Below are 17422 nucleotides of genomic sequence, written 5' to 3'. Positions count from 1 at the left end.
TGACTATAGCACAAAACACGTGCCATACAACTTTTATTCCCGTGGGCCGTGACATTTATTAGTTCAGAATTCTTAACAAACGTAAAACATTAAGTTGTAACAGCGGTTGTTTGGCCTCGCGTGAAATTCAAGCGAATAATACCACCACCAAACTGCGTCATACGTAAGAAAATTCCATTTGAAAAAAAATGGCTTACCCGTGACCGGTTTGCGAGGCGCTTGCTTGTGATGCGCGACTTTGTCTTATAGAAAGAGACTCTTTTTTCCGCCTGGGAGCACATAAGTTTATTTTTATATTACAACAAGTATTTTTTAAATCTATGTATTTCCTATATATGTCAAATTTTTATGAAGGTAAATTATTTTTAGTTCAAAATGTGTCAAAACTTTTATTTTGTAGGTCAAAATTTCTTACTTTTTAGGTCAAAAAATAATCACCCCAGTGATGTAACAAAAATAGATTGTAAGACGGAGGGCAGCATTATTCACATGTACTGGTTTTTGGTTTATGAAATCGTTCGCCAAGATGACATGCGTTACGTATTATCTTAACCACAAACACGCATTTCAAGACTTGCTTCTGAGATGCAGCAGCAGAAATCACATTAAAAACAACGTGTCATAAAGTAATGTGGTGTTGTCTGTCACTTTACTCAACATAAGCTTAACTAGACAGATAAAATGAATTATTAAAAAGAACTAAACACAGACATTTTTTACACCAGAAAAATGTAAGGGGTCCGCTACTATTTGGAAGCATCAGAAAGGGGCCACGGGTAAAAAAGGTTGAGAACCACTGGCTTAGGGTTTCTTAAATTAGATATATACTTCGTAAATAAAAAGACCTTTATATAAAGTTCATACGTTCATTAAAAACATAAAAGCTGACAGTAAAAATATTTGTTCGCAGTGAAACTTTAATGCACTGTAAATCAACTGTGCAGTGGACGGCTTTTCTATTTAGATTTTCGATAACCGACATCGTATTTTATGCGATACCAACATTCATTTTTTTGGTAAAAGTTCTGCACCCATTCCATCCGATATATTTCATAATATGCAAGGTTTAAATCAGGGATTCCCAACCTTTTTACGATCTCGTACCCCTTGGACGCTCTGTAGTGTCACGCGTACCACTTCTTGCAGAAAACTAATTTGATTGAATCATATTTTTATTTATTTTAGCTTACAACTAGCATTATTTAACGCTAATTGTAGTTTAAGCTAAAAATACAGTAGATTATATCTATCAAGAGCAATCATTTGACATAACACAGGACCACTATCCCACAGCGTTGTACGCTTTACAAAGCAACTGTGCTCCTTGTCGACAATTGACATGGCCTGTATTTTGAAGATTGCATTGTTTCGAAACTATAGGAATAGTTACGTTGCAATAAGGTTAAGCTTCGGGGAATTTTTTTTAAGTAAACAAAATATAAAGTTGTGAATCCAGGGTTTTGTGAAAATAAAACGACTAGTGGTACGCGTACCACAGGTTGTGAACCCCTGGTTTAAATCAACAATAAGATATAACTAAGAGCAGATTGGTGATTTCAATTTTGTTCAAATATCAGATTTCAGTCCGTTTCATAAAATCCATTTTTATGCCTTAACAGCAGGTTAGGTCTGTTAATTGCCTGTTAATAAAAGGCGTATAAAACAGATAAAACGTCACAAACTACGTCACAATTAAAAAAATATTAAAAGTATGCGTTGACGAACAAACTGCGGCGTGCAATTAGGTATATGCAGCTGATTTTGCGTTTATTTGGTTTTAGGCGGCAACACTTTTATAGAAATGAGACTTGCCCGATTGGGTAAAAAAACGATTAGCAATATTGACTTCGTAGCTAAAAGGTCTTACCAAACCAGTGTAGAAAATTGGAAATGTCGGTTATTGGCTAGTCGTTATATTTAGGGTTAATGTCTAATGTTAGAATTGTTTAGTGGAAACAGTGCGATAATTTTTTGGTGTGTGCCGCACGCTAGGTTTGTGATCCGTTGTTATATAATATAAACCATCAACACTTTTATATTGTTCAGTACCCGTTCAGGGATTCCAAAACTTCGGTAGTTCATAACGAGAAAGAAAACAATTTCTTTCTCAACAAAACTAACAATGTATTTTTGTCATAATATTAAAAATTAAAAATTAGCAACAGAAAAATTCGGTAGTATTGTTATTTAAACAACCACAGATGTTTATCCCTTAATTTATTTTTTACGAACACACGTTTGTTAGTTTTGTTAGGGAAAGAACCGCTCTCGTGCTTTTAGAAAGAAAGATAATTATTACTTCCTAAGTCCAAAGCCTTGAATATTTTAATATTTTTTTTGATAAATGTTTGATTTCTGGCTTAGTTAGGTTGCCTTGAGTAATGTGTAAAAAAATCAGTTCGTTTTTTTGTTTACTTCCAGAGATATTAAACAGTGAAATTTCGAGCTACATGCTTCCCTTTGGTCAAACCCTTAGTTATGGAGGATTTCACTATTAACCACGAGTTTGCAAAAAAGTATCATAAATATAGAAAAGCTGAAGAATATCAAAAACGTAAGTTTAGCAGGAAAGTTCCTAACACTATTTTAAGAAAGACTTAAACCTATATAGGGTTATTCTACATATTATGCAGCTGCCAGTCTAAGTAGTATGGCACACTTGGAGGCGCTGGTCTAGAACCCTACCACATTTATTTTAACAGTAACGAAAAAAGTCGTCAAGGTTTAAATTACAAGGAACGGCATAAGTATGTCAGAATTAATATACAAACAATACTTGACCCACCCAAACCCAAACGCTAACTCTCACCCTAACCCAGGTATTGTTAGCAAAATAAACCCTCAGTAGAAAATGTGGTAGGATTCTAGACCAGCGGCCATTTTAACGAGATCACGCGGGTGCAAAAAAATTGCTGGTGCACTTGCCATACTTTCCACAGTGGTGCCGTTGTTAACAGTACATTATGTATCTAGATTAGGGTTCCTCTTTTTCCTGGATTTTTTCAATCCCTGGAAACGGGTTTGAAAAATGAAACTTCCCAGGAATCCCGGGATCCCGACAAAAAAATTATACATAAAATTATGTCACTATGACGTTTTAAATTTTTTTTTTGTTTTTTTTACACAAAATAATATTGAAAGTATTTTTGTATTTGACTCCCTTAGCAGACGCCCATGTCATATGGTATATATAAAATTTGTTTAGCGAACATCGGTTGTTTAAAACTAAACGCAAGTTTAAACAAAATAATTTAAAAAATTAAAATGTTGGAGGTTATTTTTGAAATTAGCTTGAAAACAAACAAAAAAGTCTTCTTTTTGCAAACATCTGAAATGTATTTTTGGCAAAACCTGTGTTATTTGTCAATTTATCAAAAGTACTTATTTGTAAAAGTACTTATTTATTTGTTTGTAGTAAAGGCAAGATATGGATGTCAGAAGGATGAATCTAGTAGTACCTCCTCTGAATCTGAAGATGATCAAGCTGAGGCAATCAACGCAAAGCTTGAATTGAATTTCTTTAAAACAATTGCATGTCTCAAAAAAAGGGACCCAAGAATATATGATAAGGACCAAAAGTTTTTTGAGGATAGCTCTTCCTCCAATGTAAGCAAAAATAAAACAAAGCTACGCAAACTTGAAGTCTTGCACCGAGTTCTTCCATTGAGTGTATGCGTGCATCAATTTTATTAAACATATTATTTCTCTTAAAAATCTATTATTTATACTTCTAATTGGTGTGTTTATAGCACTATACCAAGCTTAAATTATAAATTTAAAAAGTGTTACTGAAAAAAACAATTTTTCTTCCTTTTTTTTATTCTTGTGGCCATAGCATTTATTCTGTTGTGTTTTAAATTATTTTTAAAAAAATGGCGAGCATTCTTTAGTTTACATGTTTTAAAAGCTATCTATATTTTGGTTTGAAAAGTATATTTTTTTAAAAAGTTTTTATTTTTTCTTTACAAAGTTTTTTATCTTTTGTGTGGCTTGGATGAATAAATCAAAATTACAAGAACCTATCAAATTAAACAGAACAAAACGACACTAAGAGTACCATGGCACTCATTTTTCCAACTCATTGAGTGCAATTTTGAATCCCTTGGCAAAATCCTTCTATAGCTGTTTCTTTTCTGTGTTTTAACAATTATTGGTTTACAGGATGAGACAAGTGAAACAGGTGAAATAAAATCCAAGAAGAGTTTGACCCTAAAAGATTATGAAAGAAATGTTGTTCTTAATCACGGAGGGTATGAGTATATGAATTAAAGTTTGCTAAACATTGTGTATTGTGATAATAATTAAAGGGTGTATTGTGATAATAAAATTAATTAAAAAAATTACATAGAAAAATATTATACTGTATTTGCTTTCTTAGCTATAAGCAATGCTTTGGATGAGTTTTGGCTGGTGATAAAAGTGATATTTAAATATTTTGTAAAATATTCTGATTGTCTGAGAAATTTATTAAACAGTATGAACTTTAAAAAAGTTTTCTATATTCTAAAGAATATACCAAGAAAAAATACCTATGTATGTTATATTTGTGTAACATACAATAAATGTTATTTTGTATATTGTATAATGTTATTTTTGAACTTTTAAAGGAAAATATTACATTGAGTTTTATGTGTAGCGTCTATAAAAACGAAGAGCAAGTTGACAATGAAGATGCTGTAAAAAGTTATAGCCACGAGTTAAATGAAATAAAAAAGTCCTTGATAGATGTTGTGAAAAACGATTGTGAATACAGCGATGATGATCTTTTTAAACCAAAGTCAATGGTGATTAGTCAATTTATTGAGAATATCATGTTAAAATAGATAAATTTGTCTGACTACCTCAATTTTTACTAAGATCACATGTATAGTAAGTAAACTTTCAACTTATCCAAAACTACTTTTGTATCTTATGTGTCAAAACTAAGATATGATAAGTTTCAAGTGTGTGCTGCTACCCGAGGTCAAATTAAGAAGTTTCAATTTACTTAACTACTGAAATACCATGTTTTATATCTTTATTTATTAATGTGCACTTTTGATGCAGTGGCAACTTTTCCAGTAATAAAGACAACATTTTAAATATAATGGTGGTGGTCGACAGACTGCATGTAAAAAACAAACAAAAACAACAACAAACTGTTACTTACAGGTTAGCAATACAGAAGAAAAGTCTTCTATTGACAAACTTGACACCTATTGGCAAAACCCTAACCTGGATAAGGATGAGAAGTTTCTTCGTGACTATATATTGCAACATAAATACTTAGAAGATGCTGGAGGTTACAAGTAAGTTTTAAGTATAATGGAGTACCATCCATCACAACTTATACAACTTTAAGGTTGAAAAAATGTACATTATACGTAGACAAAAAGTTTTTTTGGCTCATGGATAGGTTTTCTGATAGCCACAAGCGTATCATGATTTAAATATTCTCCAGTACTACATAAAATTATTGGGTTATTATCATTAGGCTCTTCTTGTAACAGTCCGTTACGTATTTTTCTGACAATAAGCTAACGGGATAGCCCACGAATTGTTAAGAGCATACTAGAGGCCACAAGTCATAAAAGGTTGAGAACTCCTGGTGTAAATCATCTAACAGAAATATATGTAACATTGGCTATTGTTTTTAGTATATATAAGAACCATGTTCATGTTTGCAATACTGGTTTTCACTAACTGATTTACTTGTAAATCAGCGTAGTTACATTATTGTCTTGCATTGCTCTATAATTTTTTTTAACTCAATAGTTCAAATGAAGAAGAGTCATCCCAAAGTGAAAGCGATGGAGATTTGTTTATCAAGAAACAAGAAACATTTGAAAGAATGTACAACTTTCGTTTTGAAGAACCCGATACCGATTTTGTGAGTTATTTACTCAAAATATTAGCTAATTGTTGGATATTCTTTTCATATAAGATTTTTGCAATGGTCGATTGATACAGGGTTGCTACAAAGTCTTTAAATCTTTGAATATATTTTAATTGATTTGCATATTGAAGTCTTTGAAAAACCAAAAGTCTTTAAATTATCTTCGAAATTATTTTATGTGCAGCTTAAGTCATCTGTGCTGCATTAAAACAAATTTTTAAACTATTTGTTATTGTGACGAGCATGGTATTAATACTGTTTTATTTTTGAATGGTCTCTAAAACATCAAGTGATCAAACTTTGGGTATTTGAAGTTTGTTTTATAAAATTGTGTGGCAACCCTGTAATAATAAATTTTAAATTGAGAAAATCTAATGCAACATTTAATTTTTTTCAATTTTTTTTGTTATTTTAAAATAAATAAGAAGACAGGTTCCCCAGGAATTTAAAACAAATTATAAGTGTTTATATCAATAAAACAATCCAATTTTTGTTTTGATTGCTGTGCAACAAAGCTAAATTTGTGTTTTCTTGTGTTTCTGGCTTGCTTAGCAAATTAAAAAAATGTTTAGATATAACAGCAAAGTGACCAGATTCTCTTTACTAGACTTTTTGTAAGCTTTAAGTGAGCAAAACACAAATAAGATTGTATAAATAAGTTCAAATGTGATTAATGTGAGCTATACCTTCATAATTAGAGCCATTTTTATTTTAACCTAAAAAAATTGCTTATTTGTAGAGGCTACAGTTCATCCTTAAATTGATGCCAGTTCCCCAAACATAATATTTTGCCAATTTTAGACCCAAACGTAATATTTTGAGGAAAAGTCTAGATGTTTTATGGATTTAAAAAGTGTGTCATATATTTTGGCGTTAGATTTAGCTTGCTTAGGCATTTTTGTAGAATGTCAATAGTTCCTCAGATCCAAACTGTTGATCTTCGAAAAGACCACTTTTATGAAGAGGAAGTGTTTTATAAGAATTATTTAATTGCGTAATTATGAATAAAAGTGGGCATCGTGACATATTCCTGCTTTTATGAGTTGGTATGGTTTAATTGTGTCGCAGTTTCTGATTTACAATGGTTCCACGACAATTTTTACAAAAATACTCTGAAGAAACACAAAAATTTAGTCAAAAGCCATTATTTGACAAATTTTGACTTTATTGTAAATTTTAACTTTATTTTAACCTATATAAACTTCTTAGAAACAGTCCCCTAGGTGCTGAAAACAACTTTATTTTTTGATTCGTGGACAGATAAGGTCCTTAAAAAATTTTAACTTTTATTGACTTTTGCGGGCCCTATTCACAATGTTTTCACAACTTCTAAATTAAAAAAAAATCGTACTCAGAACCAATCTTAATGAAAGATGTACTACTGCAATGAACTACCCAACCTAATTATACGGGCACCCAAATTTTAATAGCGACCTATTGACTCAGAAACCCTGATTTAGAGATATGAAACAGTTTATTGGTACAATTAGGCATAGTTATCGAAAAGGTTTAATCAACAAACAAAACAGGTTTATGTTTAGAATATTGTGGTTGATAAAAAATGTTAACTGGAGTACACCTATAATTACATTACAAACACTTTGTTTTCAATTTTAATTTTGGTTGTTTCTTTGTGGTTAAGGTTAAAAGTTTCCCACGAACTGTTGGCGATTCTGTTCGTCAGCAAGATAATAAAACCAAGAAGAAACGCATGGACCGCAAGGAACGTAAAGACGACGAGAAAAGAAAAAAAATGGAGGAACTTAAGCGACTTAAACAACTCAAGCGAGAAGTATTTTAATAGCCCCAATTTTTTTAATCTGTATTAAGTTGTTGCGGTTAGTTACCCCTTCAATAAAGCAAAGGTTAATTTTATTTTATTTGTAATTCTTTTTGTTTTTCTACGAATTAAATAAAAACTGCGACACAAGTGTCTTGTTTGCCATCTTCCAAAAACATAACCTACACAAAGCGCCTATGTCCGATTTACAGTTGGCTTTTCAATTTTTAGTTAAAACAAAAGTTATTTTTTTATTCTACATCTAAATGGGACTTCCAAAGCCTTCATGGGACTATAAGCCAAATTAGGTGGTCTATCGAAAGTTTCCAATTTAGCAATTAAAGCACGTATGAAAAATAATAGCATACAATGAGTTTTGAACCTACAATATGCTGGCCATACCAAAACTATAGTCATATCTTCTGAGCTACACAGACTAATTGAATTATCCAGTCGAGAATAAAGTTAAGTCCCGTTGCCGACTACATTCTAATAAACGTACACCTTCGCTAACACTCCCCCACCGAATATTTATACAGTAGTGTCCCACTTATGATCGCATACATGTATAGCTGTGTGTACAAATGCTTTGGATGTCAATAGAATGCTTATATTATAGGAAATACTTGAAAAGATTGGCAAGTTGCGAGAGGCCACTGGCAATGCTGATATTAAATTTTCGACTACTGACTTGGATCATGAATTCGCTCCTGATGAGTATGATCAGAGGATGAAGGTAAGTGGGCACACTACTTCACTTTAAGGCAAGTGGGTACAGCACTAGGCTTTAAGCACTTTACGCTCTGTGACAGACTTTAGAACGTAGAACTTGTAGAACTAGTGTAGGGCTGCCATATTTTGAAACGCGAAATCCCGTACGAATTTAAAACACGAAAAACACTCGCTTGCAGCGTGCCAAGGCTATTCAGAATAGAGAAACGTTTCTTTTAGCTAAGATGACGTACAATTCATTGATAAAAGTTATGGTGGTACTTAACTGTGCGGATAATTTACTCGCATTTTAGTCGTGAATTTACATTTCTTTTCGCCATTTTGTGCATTCATAAACGTACATTTTAGATTTAGATTTTACCAAATTCGGCTTGAACCTTCAAAAGAAATAATGTCATTATAGCAAATAGCAAATAGTCTAACAAACAGCACTTTGGCCTTATAAAAAATTGCGTGTTTGCCAATTATTTCCAATACCTCCTACTTCAAACAAGTACACGTTTTAACAGTAGGCGTAGCCGTATGCTCAATTGGTGTTTATGAACAAAAAAAACTATAGGCTTGTGTAGGTTTTGCCATTACGAATACGAAGCTATTTACTAAACAGAACAAAAAGTTGAACTAATTTTATTGGTTACATACTGTTTTCGATATTGTAAATGTATTGGCGATATATTTCATACCGAACATATAAGCAGATTTTGTCTTTTTCCTAAAGCAAATTTTAACACTAAATTCTCTGACCATGTCACGGTAACTCCCATGTTATCATCAACTGTCACAGTTTTGTAATTGAAAAAATTATGTAATCCAGACCTTGTGTTGAAAAAAAATCTGTAATTTATAAAAGCAGCGATAAAACGAAAAAAAATTTGAAAAGAAAAAAACAATGTTTTTCGATTAGTTGCCACCACAGGGTGTGTTTTCCAAAATAGTTTATTGTTTCGGCACATCTTTTATGTCGATTTAAATATGTCACAATGTTCTGCGACTAGTCAAACTGTGGCTACAAAAAGGACCCATTATTGCTACAATATTATCAGCGTTTTTGGCTCGCCAGATGTCGCACCGGAGTTAGAAAATAACAACTTGGCGATTTGGCCATTAGTTACATAATGTGGTCATCGGCCTTATTTTATTTTTTTTGTTATATACCAATTTTTTGCAAACATTTTTCTGTTGTTTAATTTTAAGAAAATAAACACTGATCATATACTTGTTCAAAAACCCACAATCCTAATATATAATACTAATCAATTGAACCTGAACCTACATCCTTATGAAGGAACTTTTCGATGAGGAATTTTACGACGGGGAAGAAGTGGAAAAGCCTGAGTTTTCTGACTTAGACGATGAACACTGGCCGGAACCAGATTGGGATCAATACCGCTGTGGTAAACAAACAGTCGGATTAGGTTTTTTGTTCTGGCTTAGGTTTTTTGTTCTACGTTGGTAACGCCCGGTATTTCGTTTAGTTAGTGTTAAAATTCGGACATTTTAGTCCAAATTATAGTTAGCCTACAGTGTTTTAAGCACCTGCTAGGTTTTGTAAGCTTGATTTTTTTGCTATAAACGACGTAAAATATGGCACCAAAATATAGTTTGCCAACTGCACGAATTGAGCCAACTTTTTGCCTAAACGGCAAATATTTGTCGGTCGGACGTCTAAGAACCACTGCACTAGTCCATATTCTTTCTGGATTAGACTTCTGAATAAGCGATCGATCAAAGTTTTCGCTTTAATTGCAAAAAAATGTAAACTGACCACCTTATGAAATGTAATGACTTTTCTGTATTGTAATTTTAAGTTTAGCGGCCAGAAAAACAACACTACATAAGTTAACCGGTTCACTGTTTTATGCAGCTAACAAACCGAAATCGGTGCGCATATAGGCCCAAGTTAAAAGACTGTTAATTTCACAATATGCCAGAAAATTGCGTAGTTTATTTTAAGTCACATAACGCTAAAGGTTTTTGGTCATGAGAAGCCGGAAGTGTATACGTTAACACAGGGGCGTGCAACCTGCGGCCCGCGGAACCAAAATATGTGGCCCGCGGAGTGCTTTGATTTTTGGCCCGCATCACGAAACATTTAGGCAACTGTTTTATATAACTGTCAAAATATTGAAACTTCCTTACAATTCCTAACTCTAGGTCACCTTATATAGCATGCAAATTTTTGGGTCATTAAAATAAAAGTGATTTACCTAAAATTACCGCCAACACTCATTTTAACCGTAAGGCAAATTATAATTCCTCCATGAATAAAATCGCTTTTAACGATATTCGTTTGTAGTTCCATTGTTTTAAAACAACCATGGAATTATCGCTGCAGTAGCTGTTAACAGTTAATTACTATAGTTTGTTTATAATTTTGAGTCAAACTTTATAGCAAAATTCCTTGGTTGACGGAAGCAAAAAACGAAAAAAAAAATCCAAAAGTAATGTGGCCTGTTAACAAGATACAACTACAAAAATGGGTTTTGGATGCTGTTGCGGAAAGTGTACGAGTTGTGTGAAAGTTGAATGTATGGATTGCCCTGAGCGCTGCAAATTTTTTTGTTCTTGAAAAGATTTGATTATTGTGGTCCATATAGCAATATAAAGCATAATAAAGAATGGCAGCTTGGTCGTTTTAACTCAGAGGTTCCCAACGTGGGCGGTACCGCCCCCTTGTGGGCGTTGGCGAGTTACAAGGGGGCGTTTTGGGTCTGTTTCTAATTTGGGGGGCGCTGAATGCACATAAGGGGGCGTTACATAAAAGTACTTGTAGGCTAAATTCTATAAAAAGTTCACATAAAAATAGTAACAAACAGGACTGTAGGTAACTTTTAACCTTAAATGGCAACTTTTGTACTGCGAACTTGTAGTAGTTTTCCGACCATCCGACCATTGTTACGTAATAATTGACTTTCTTATGTAAAGTTGTTGGTTGTTGTTGCGTTTCACAGTTTTTTACGCGGCAAAATGTTTGTATATTAAAGGCAGGGGTCGCCAACTTACGGCCCGCCACCTCTTTGACAACTTGACACGAGTCCATTTTAAATACTTTTTGACGATTTTAACTTAGTACGGCACAAAAAATTTTCGGTCCGCCTGATTCACAGTTGTTCTAACATTCCAATAACACAATTCTTAGTTAACATTTTGTGCGGCCCACAGAGACCTTTCTGAGTTTGATTGGTGCCCGTGACAAGAAAAGGTTGCCGACCCCTGATAGTATTGGTGCAGAAAGTTGAATATTTCCTCGTAATGACATAACCAGGTGAATTAATGTATCCATAAATTCCTATAGTGAATGTATGTTAGACAACCTAAAATATTACGGACAGCTTATCGAAACAAAAGTGCAGACAATATGATGTTAGACAACGATTAATATGATACTTTACTGTAAAGCAAGATGAGGGGGGCGATATGAAATAATATTTAGCCCAAGGGGGCACTAGTGTCAAAAAGGTTGGGAAACACTGTTAACTCATTTGAAATGTAATTGTTTTTCAATCAATTTCAATGTTCATGTGAGTTGTAAAAAAAGAAACAAATTCTAAATAAGTTTCCACAGCACAGCTGAGAAAAATTTGTTACTTCAAAGATTGCATTGTTCGATTCAACGTACGTGTGTGAATAGTTTTTTTCTAAACTGAGGTTCATGAAATCCCCTCATCGCTCAGAACCGACTAAAGTACACCTGGAAAATAGACCTCGGGTTGCCAGCACTTAAATTCAAGTGAACCTGGATAGGATGGTTTGTGGTTGGGAAAGCAAGCCATTCAAAGCTCTCATTAAAGTGATTTTAAAGCTTTTCCGTTGAATCTCAATAAACTAAAAACGAAATGGTTTTCTTTTCGTGGTATAGTCACTAAAACGGGTAGTCGACGAGATATATGCAAGTGGCCCGTGGTCTAATCCGAATTCACATATTTGGCCCGGCTGTATAAAAGGTTGCACACCCCTACGTTAACACATTACGAATTGCTTTTCAAGGTATTTTGATTAACGCTATTTCACATCGACACCTTGTTATTACTACATTTCATTGTTTTTTGCGTTGGATTTGGACTTGTTTTAAGTTTATGTCAAAATAAAGCATGTGGAAATCTATTAGAGACACCTTAATTTCATAACGATTTCAAATCCTTTAAATATGGAATTCTTAAAAGTTTTGGGGCCGCTCCCCCTTGACCCAATTATTTGAAACAAGGTTGTTTATCATATCTCAATTACGAATTGTATCCAGGCGAGTTGCAGAATGACCGATTGCGCGGTATAACGACATTGCGATTCTATATTTAGAATAATCTTATACCTCGTGCGCACGGCGCGTACGCACTCAATTACTTCTTTCAAACGGCCAAAACGTTCTAAAATGTGAACAATTTCGCGCAGAGCGCTATATTTTGTTTACATGTACATAGTTGACGCGGTGCTATCTGACAACACGGTATCCTGTCACATTCAGGTCACTGTAGCTAAATATAATAAACAGCAAAACAAGATAAATATCACTGAAAAGACTAGATTAGGCGATTGGAATAAAATATTGCGTGTCAGTCAGGACAAATATAGTAAAAAATAAATATTCGTTTAAAAAAAAACTTTATATTAAGTCTTCTCCCCTTCATAACCCTTCACGCCCGCCCCTAGAGATTAAAACCCCGTGCTTTAAGTATTGCTTTGAAGATAATTGACCCCATAATCTTTGACATTAAACATTTTTTTTAGGTGATCATGACGACCAAACCTCATATGAGAGAAGCGATTTACCTGAGAGCGAACAGCCTCATTTTAACGTAGGTTGGACTTTTTGGGAATGCGATCAATAGGATTCATACTTTAAAGCAAGAATAAATATTTGTCATTCTCTGTATAAATATTAAACCAGAATTTGCCATTATTGTTACAAGTTCTTCAGGTTGTGTGATCAGTACAGGCAACTGCCTTTAAAATTATTTGTTAAACGCAATACATGATGCAGGTTTTGTAGCAAGTTCTATAAAAACTAAAAATACAAAACTTTTCAGCATTCGTTTTACAACATTATCAGTAAAGTTTCCAGAAATATCATTGATAAAAATTCGCATATGGTCGAACCTTTTTTATTATAATATACATTTTTCTAAAGAACTCGATAGTTGGCGTGACGGAGCCAATTCATTTCTAGTTTGGTCAATAAAGGATTTTTAAACACTTTTGAAGCCTATATGCAAACGCTTTTGTCAATTACGTTGCATTGTTTTTCACGGAAATGAAATGGTTATCACGAAAATTTAAGATTGCCTTTTACGAAACTAAATTTATAAAAAGTATTAACTAAAGACAGCATTTTGCGGTATATGTGTTGACTTTGTGTACTTTTTTGATTTTTTGTAACAAAAGTAGTTTCAAATGATAACCAGATGGATTGCGAATTTGATCCTACGGCACAACGCCCCCAAAAGCGGAAAAATCCGCTTCCCACTAAACGAAGCAAAAAGAAGTCGTTTTTTTATGAAGCTGTGGCAAAGAAAAAGCCTGTTTACGATCCAGGTATGCCAATTAACACTGTTCTTTTTACAATTGCGTTATTTATTTACAGCAGTTTTTTTGAAACTTTTGCAATACTCATTTGTTTTAAGGTAAAGTAGTCAATACAAAGTATTAAGTATTAAGTTTAATTAGCATTTTTTAGACGTTACCTATAGTTATATTTTTAATCTAATAAAAGTGTTATTTTTCGTAAATAAGTCTTTGTTTCTGTTTACTCAAACCGGCATATCTCAAGAACGAACAAACCCAATGTTTTTCAGGCTCCGGAAGCTTCGAGCGCTATCTTGAGGAGTATTACGCTCTAGATTTTGAGGATCTGATAGGCGACTTGCCCTGCAGGTTTAAGTACAGAAAAGTGCCGCAGCAGGATTTCGGCCTTACGACCGACGAGGTTTGCTCATTTTCATAAATTTAAACTTGATGACTGGTTAGACTTATTACGACTCACGTATCGCGTGCAACGAAAGGGCGTTGCCCAGCATAACAGCAACTCTCTCTGCAAATGGAGTGACTTCACCTAACCGGTTTTTATTAACGACAGTTTGCTTCGGTTTGCTTTTTATATTTTTTATAACGAAAGTAACACGTTTTTTAATGAGGCGCATTTTCAGTCTAAATCTAGTCGAACCATGTATTGTTAATATTTAATTAAAAAATAAATTATTGTGGTAATGCAGTTTAGTTAAAATGCTTTGCTCACCATAACTGATTGTACCGGTAACTTGGTTTTAGCCTAAAATAAAATATTTCCTTTTCTATTACTCATGGCTTAAATAAGGTTTTGGTATCCTGTTGCGACATGTTATCAATTTCCAACCCACACATACTTGTGGTCGTGAATTTTGGAATTTATGTCGATACTGATGTGCATTTGTATTCTTCGACTAGTAAACTTGAAAATTTCAACTATGAGGTGGATAGTACATAAAAGGTTCTGATTCGTCAGCTTTTTAGCTATTCGTAAGACAGGATAATTAAGAAGAATTTTACTAAAACGTCTCAAAATATCAGATATTCTCCTGACCCGATTATCCCCAGTCAGGTCAAGCATTACGTGGAAGATACACAGTTTTGTGTTAAAGTTGCGCTTGTGCGGCGAATAGTTTGCCAATCGGTTTTCGTGTTTTTTCCGGAGAACGAACTATGTAGAAAAGCTGAATCCGCGAGAAAAAAAGAGAACTTAAACATGCCAGGTCACCGTTTGCCGCGGGGCAAGTTAGTGCAGTCGTGCGATCGCCGCGCACCTCACGTCTTTCTCACAGTACTTCTTTTCAGATTTTGTCGGCCGACAATCGCACCCTGAATTCGTGGTGCTCGCTAAAGCGTGTCGTGCAGCATAGAACGCCACGCGAAGAAGAGGATTTGACGCGACAGTTTGCGCGAAAAGCGCGTGCTAAAAAGAAGCGACATTTCCAGAAGCCTGTTTTGAAACCCACGATGAGGTGCACTTACTATAAACAATTATTTAAGTGTTTTTTATTATCAATATTTTGACACGACATGCCAGAAAACCCGAATCCGTATTTGCCACATATTCAAAAATGCTTAGGTTGACAAACATAAACTGGAAAGAAATTAAACCAATCGACTCTAATGCCTTTCCTCGTAAACAATTATAGTGGTTTAAAAAAGCCAACACGAACTCCCAAGTGCACGTTGTTTGCATGTTAGCGGTTGGCATTTTAAGAGCACGCCGTAAGTCAAAACCGGCTGTTTTACCATTATGCAAGATTATGTGGTAATGTGATATTGAAATACCTGCCGACGCTTCGGGAGATTTATCTCATAACTATAGTACTTTTTTCCCCTGACCTATTTTGCATAATCTTGATAGCGCTTTCTGCATAAATCGTTGCCCGAAAATTAGGAGGACCGATTCGTGTTCTCGTTCCCCGATTACATCTGGCATTTTCCTGTCTCAGTTACCGAAAACGACAATCTACTTTACTTATCGCATTTTATTATCCAATATTATAATAACAATTATGCTTTGTAGTGCAAGTGATTTTAAATCACCCCCGGCCGTGGTTCAGTCCAATCCAATTAAAAAGAGCCAGCTCAATTCAAAGCAACGACGAAGGAAGCGCGATAAAGAAGCTAAGATTCGCGCTCTCAATGGCGAAACCCAAAACATATTTTCAACTGAACAAACAAAATCTCGGGTTGGAACAAAGCGGCGTGGCAAGACGAACGATGCCTTTCACAAAGTAGCAACAATTGAAAACAATCGGTTAAAGGCTTACGGTTTAAAACCAAAAAAACTATTGAAGAAATTAAAATACGGATCTGTTTCGTCGAAGTCGAAGGAAAGCTGATGGACACCCGAAACGTTTCGCCTTCATGTTTTCAGTTTTTAGTTTACAAAAAGTGCTATGGATTTAGTATTAATTGAATTTGCTAGGACACGTTTGATTTGTCCGTAAAATAATTTGTCCTGACATTTACTGACGTGAAATAAATAAAACCATTTGGGAAATAATCGTTTTAATATATAAATAAAAGTAAATTAATTTTGGTCTAGACTAGTCTTTAAAACTTCCGACACTTTTTTTTAAGTTCGGTAATAAAACAAAACAAAAATATATTATTTTCATGTGTCTTATTACAAAACGCAATCTAAACTTCTAGCATCATGCGTGGCATCCCGAACTATATTTTTATTAACTTTAAACTAGCTAAATGTAAAAACACGAACAATTTTTTTTTAATTTCTATTTCGGTTTGTCAAGATATGTTCAAAATTTATCAGCTTTTAGGCCAAAATTTATCGTCCGAAAGGCACTTTGTAATGTTTTCACCATTTTTGTGTCCGATAGCCTAACGCTATGTGTTGAACTTCTCTCTACAAAATATAAATTTTGCAAAGTTAGCTTTTCTGCGCGTGATTTGGTTCAGCTATTCAGCTGTTGAGTCATAATATGTGTCAAACGATGTGCTTCAATTCGTTTCGAGGATAGCGCGCTTCCCAAGTTTACTTGAATTGTAACGCCATATCTGAATTTTTTATAGTCCCCTAAACAAAACCCAGCATTCGCCTCGACTAATAGTCGTGCTGGGTACACTTCTATATGCAGTGCGTTTAGTAAAGGCTGTGACGACACTTAAAACGTGGCGCAATATAATTGTGTTTAAGAAGTGTAAACAAATTTTGGTTTGCGCCAATTCCCACCGTGATTTTTTAGCATACGTACCGGTGAAATTTCAAAACATATTTTGCGGACCGGTGGACCTTCGAAAATCAAAATCAAGGCAAAATTTAATTACGCAACAGTATGCAACTAAAACTCTTCTTAGCTTTCACATGGTCTTAAAGCAGTGGTTCTCAAACTTTTTTAAGCGCGACCCAAATCTGAGTTTTATGAGCATCTCACGACCCAAGCCTCAAACATAATAAACTGTACTATGCATGAAATAGAAAATGACACAGACAACCAGATGTAGTACACAGTTCTATGAAACAATGATTGATTACAAACAAATGATTGATTTATTTTAGTGTGATTGGT

The 17422-nt window shown here is 34.1% G+C and overlaps 1 protein-coding gene across 1 annotated transcript; it reads left to right on the top strand.

Annotated features, from left to right (window-relative positions):
- The first annotated feature begins 2418 nt into the window (after positions 1-2418).
- On the top strand, positions 2419-16707 carry LOC146164166 (protein KRI1 homolog). The gene is made up of 14 exons (XM_083382059.1): positions 2419-2554; positions 3416-3606; positions 4162-4250; positions 4637-4784; positions 5152-5288; positions 5755-5869; positions 7518-7667; positions 8275-8391; positions 9673-9781; positions 13113-13180; positions 13787-13916; positions 14177-14307; positions 15192-15358; positions 15913-16707. Exons 1-14 carry the CDS (start codon positions 2479-2481, stop codon positions 16229-16231), a joined length of 1947 nt encoding a protein of 648 aa, XP_083238185.1. The 5' UTR covers positions 2419-2478; the 3' UTR covers positions 16232-16707.
- The last annotated feature ends 715 nt before the right edge of the window (positions 16708-17422 follow it).

This window comes from Ascidiella aspersa, chromosome 2, assembly GCF_963924565.1.
Source record: "Ascidiella aspersa chromosome 2, kaAscAspe10.2, whole genome shotgun sequence".
In the NCBI taxonomy this organism is placed as follows: Eukaryota; Metazoa; Chordata; class Ascidiacea; order Phlebobranchia; family Ascidiidae; genus Ascidiella; species Ascidiella aspersa.
The sequence above is the reverse complement of the archived record's forward strand: the minus strand, read 5'-3'. Positions and strand labels throughout refer to the sequence as shown.

Excerpts from the sequence above, each read along its gene's own strand:
- LOC146164166 (XM_083382059.1), top strand. The coding sequence starts at position 2,479 with ATGGAGGATTTCACTATTAACCACGAGTTTGCAAAAAAGTATCATAAA. Across the intron at positions 8,392-9,672 it reads AGTATGATCAGAGGATGAAG|GAACTTTTCGATGAGGAATT; the intron begins GTAAGTGGGCAC and ends ATCCTTATGAAG. Across the intron at positions 14,308-15,191 it reads TCGGCCTTACGACCGACGAG|ATTTTGTCGGCCGACAATCG; the intron begins GTTTGCTCATTT and ends ACTTCTTTTCAG.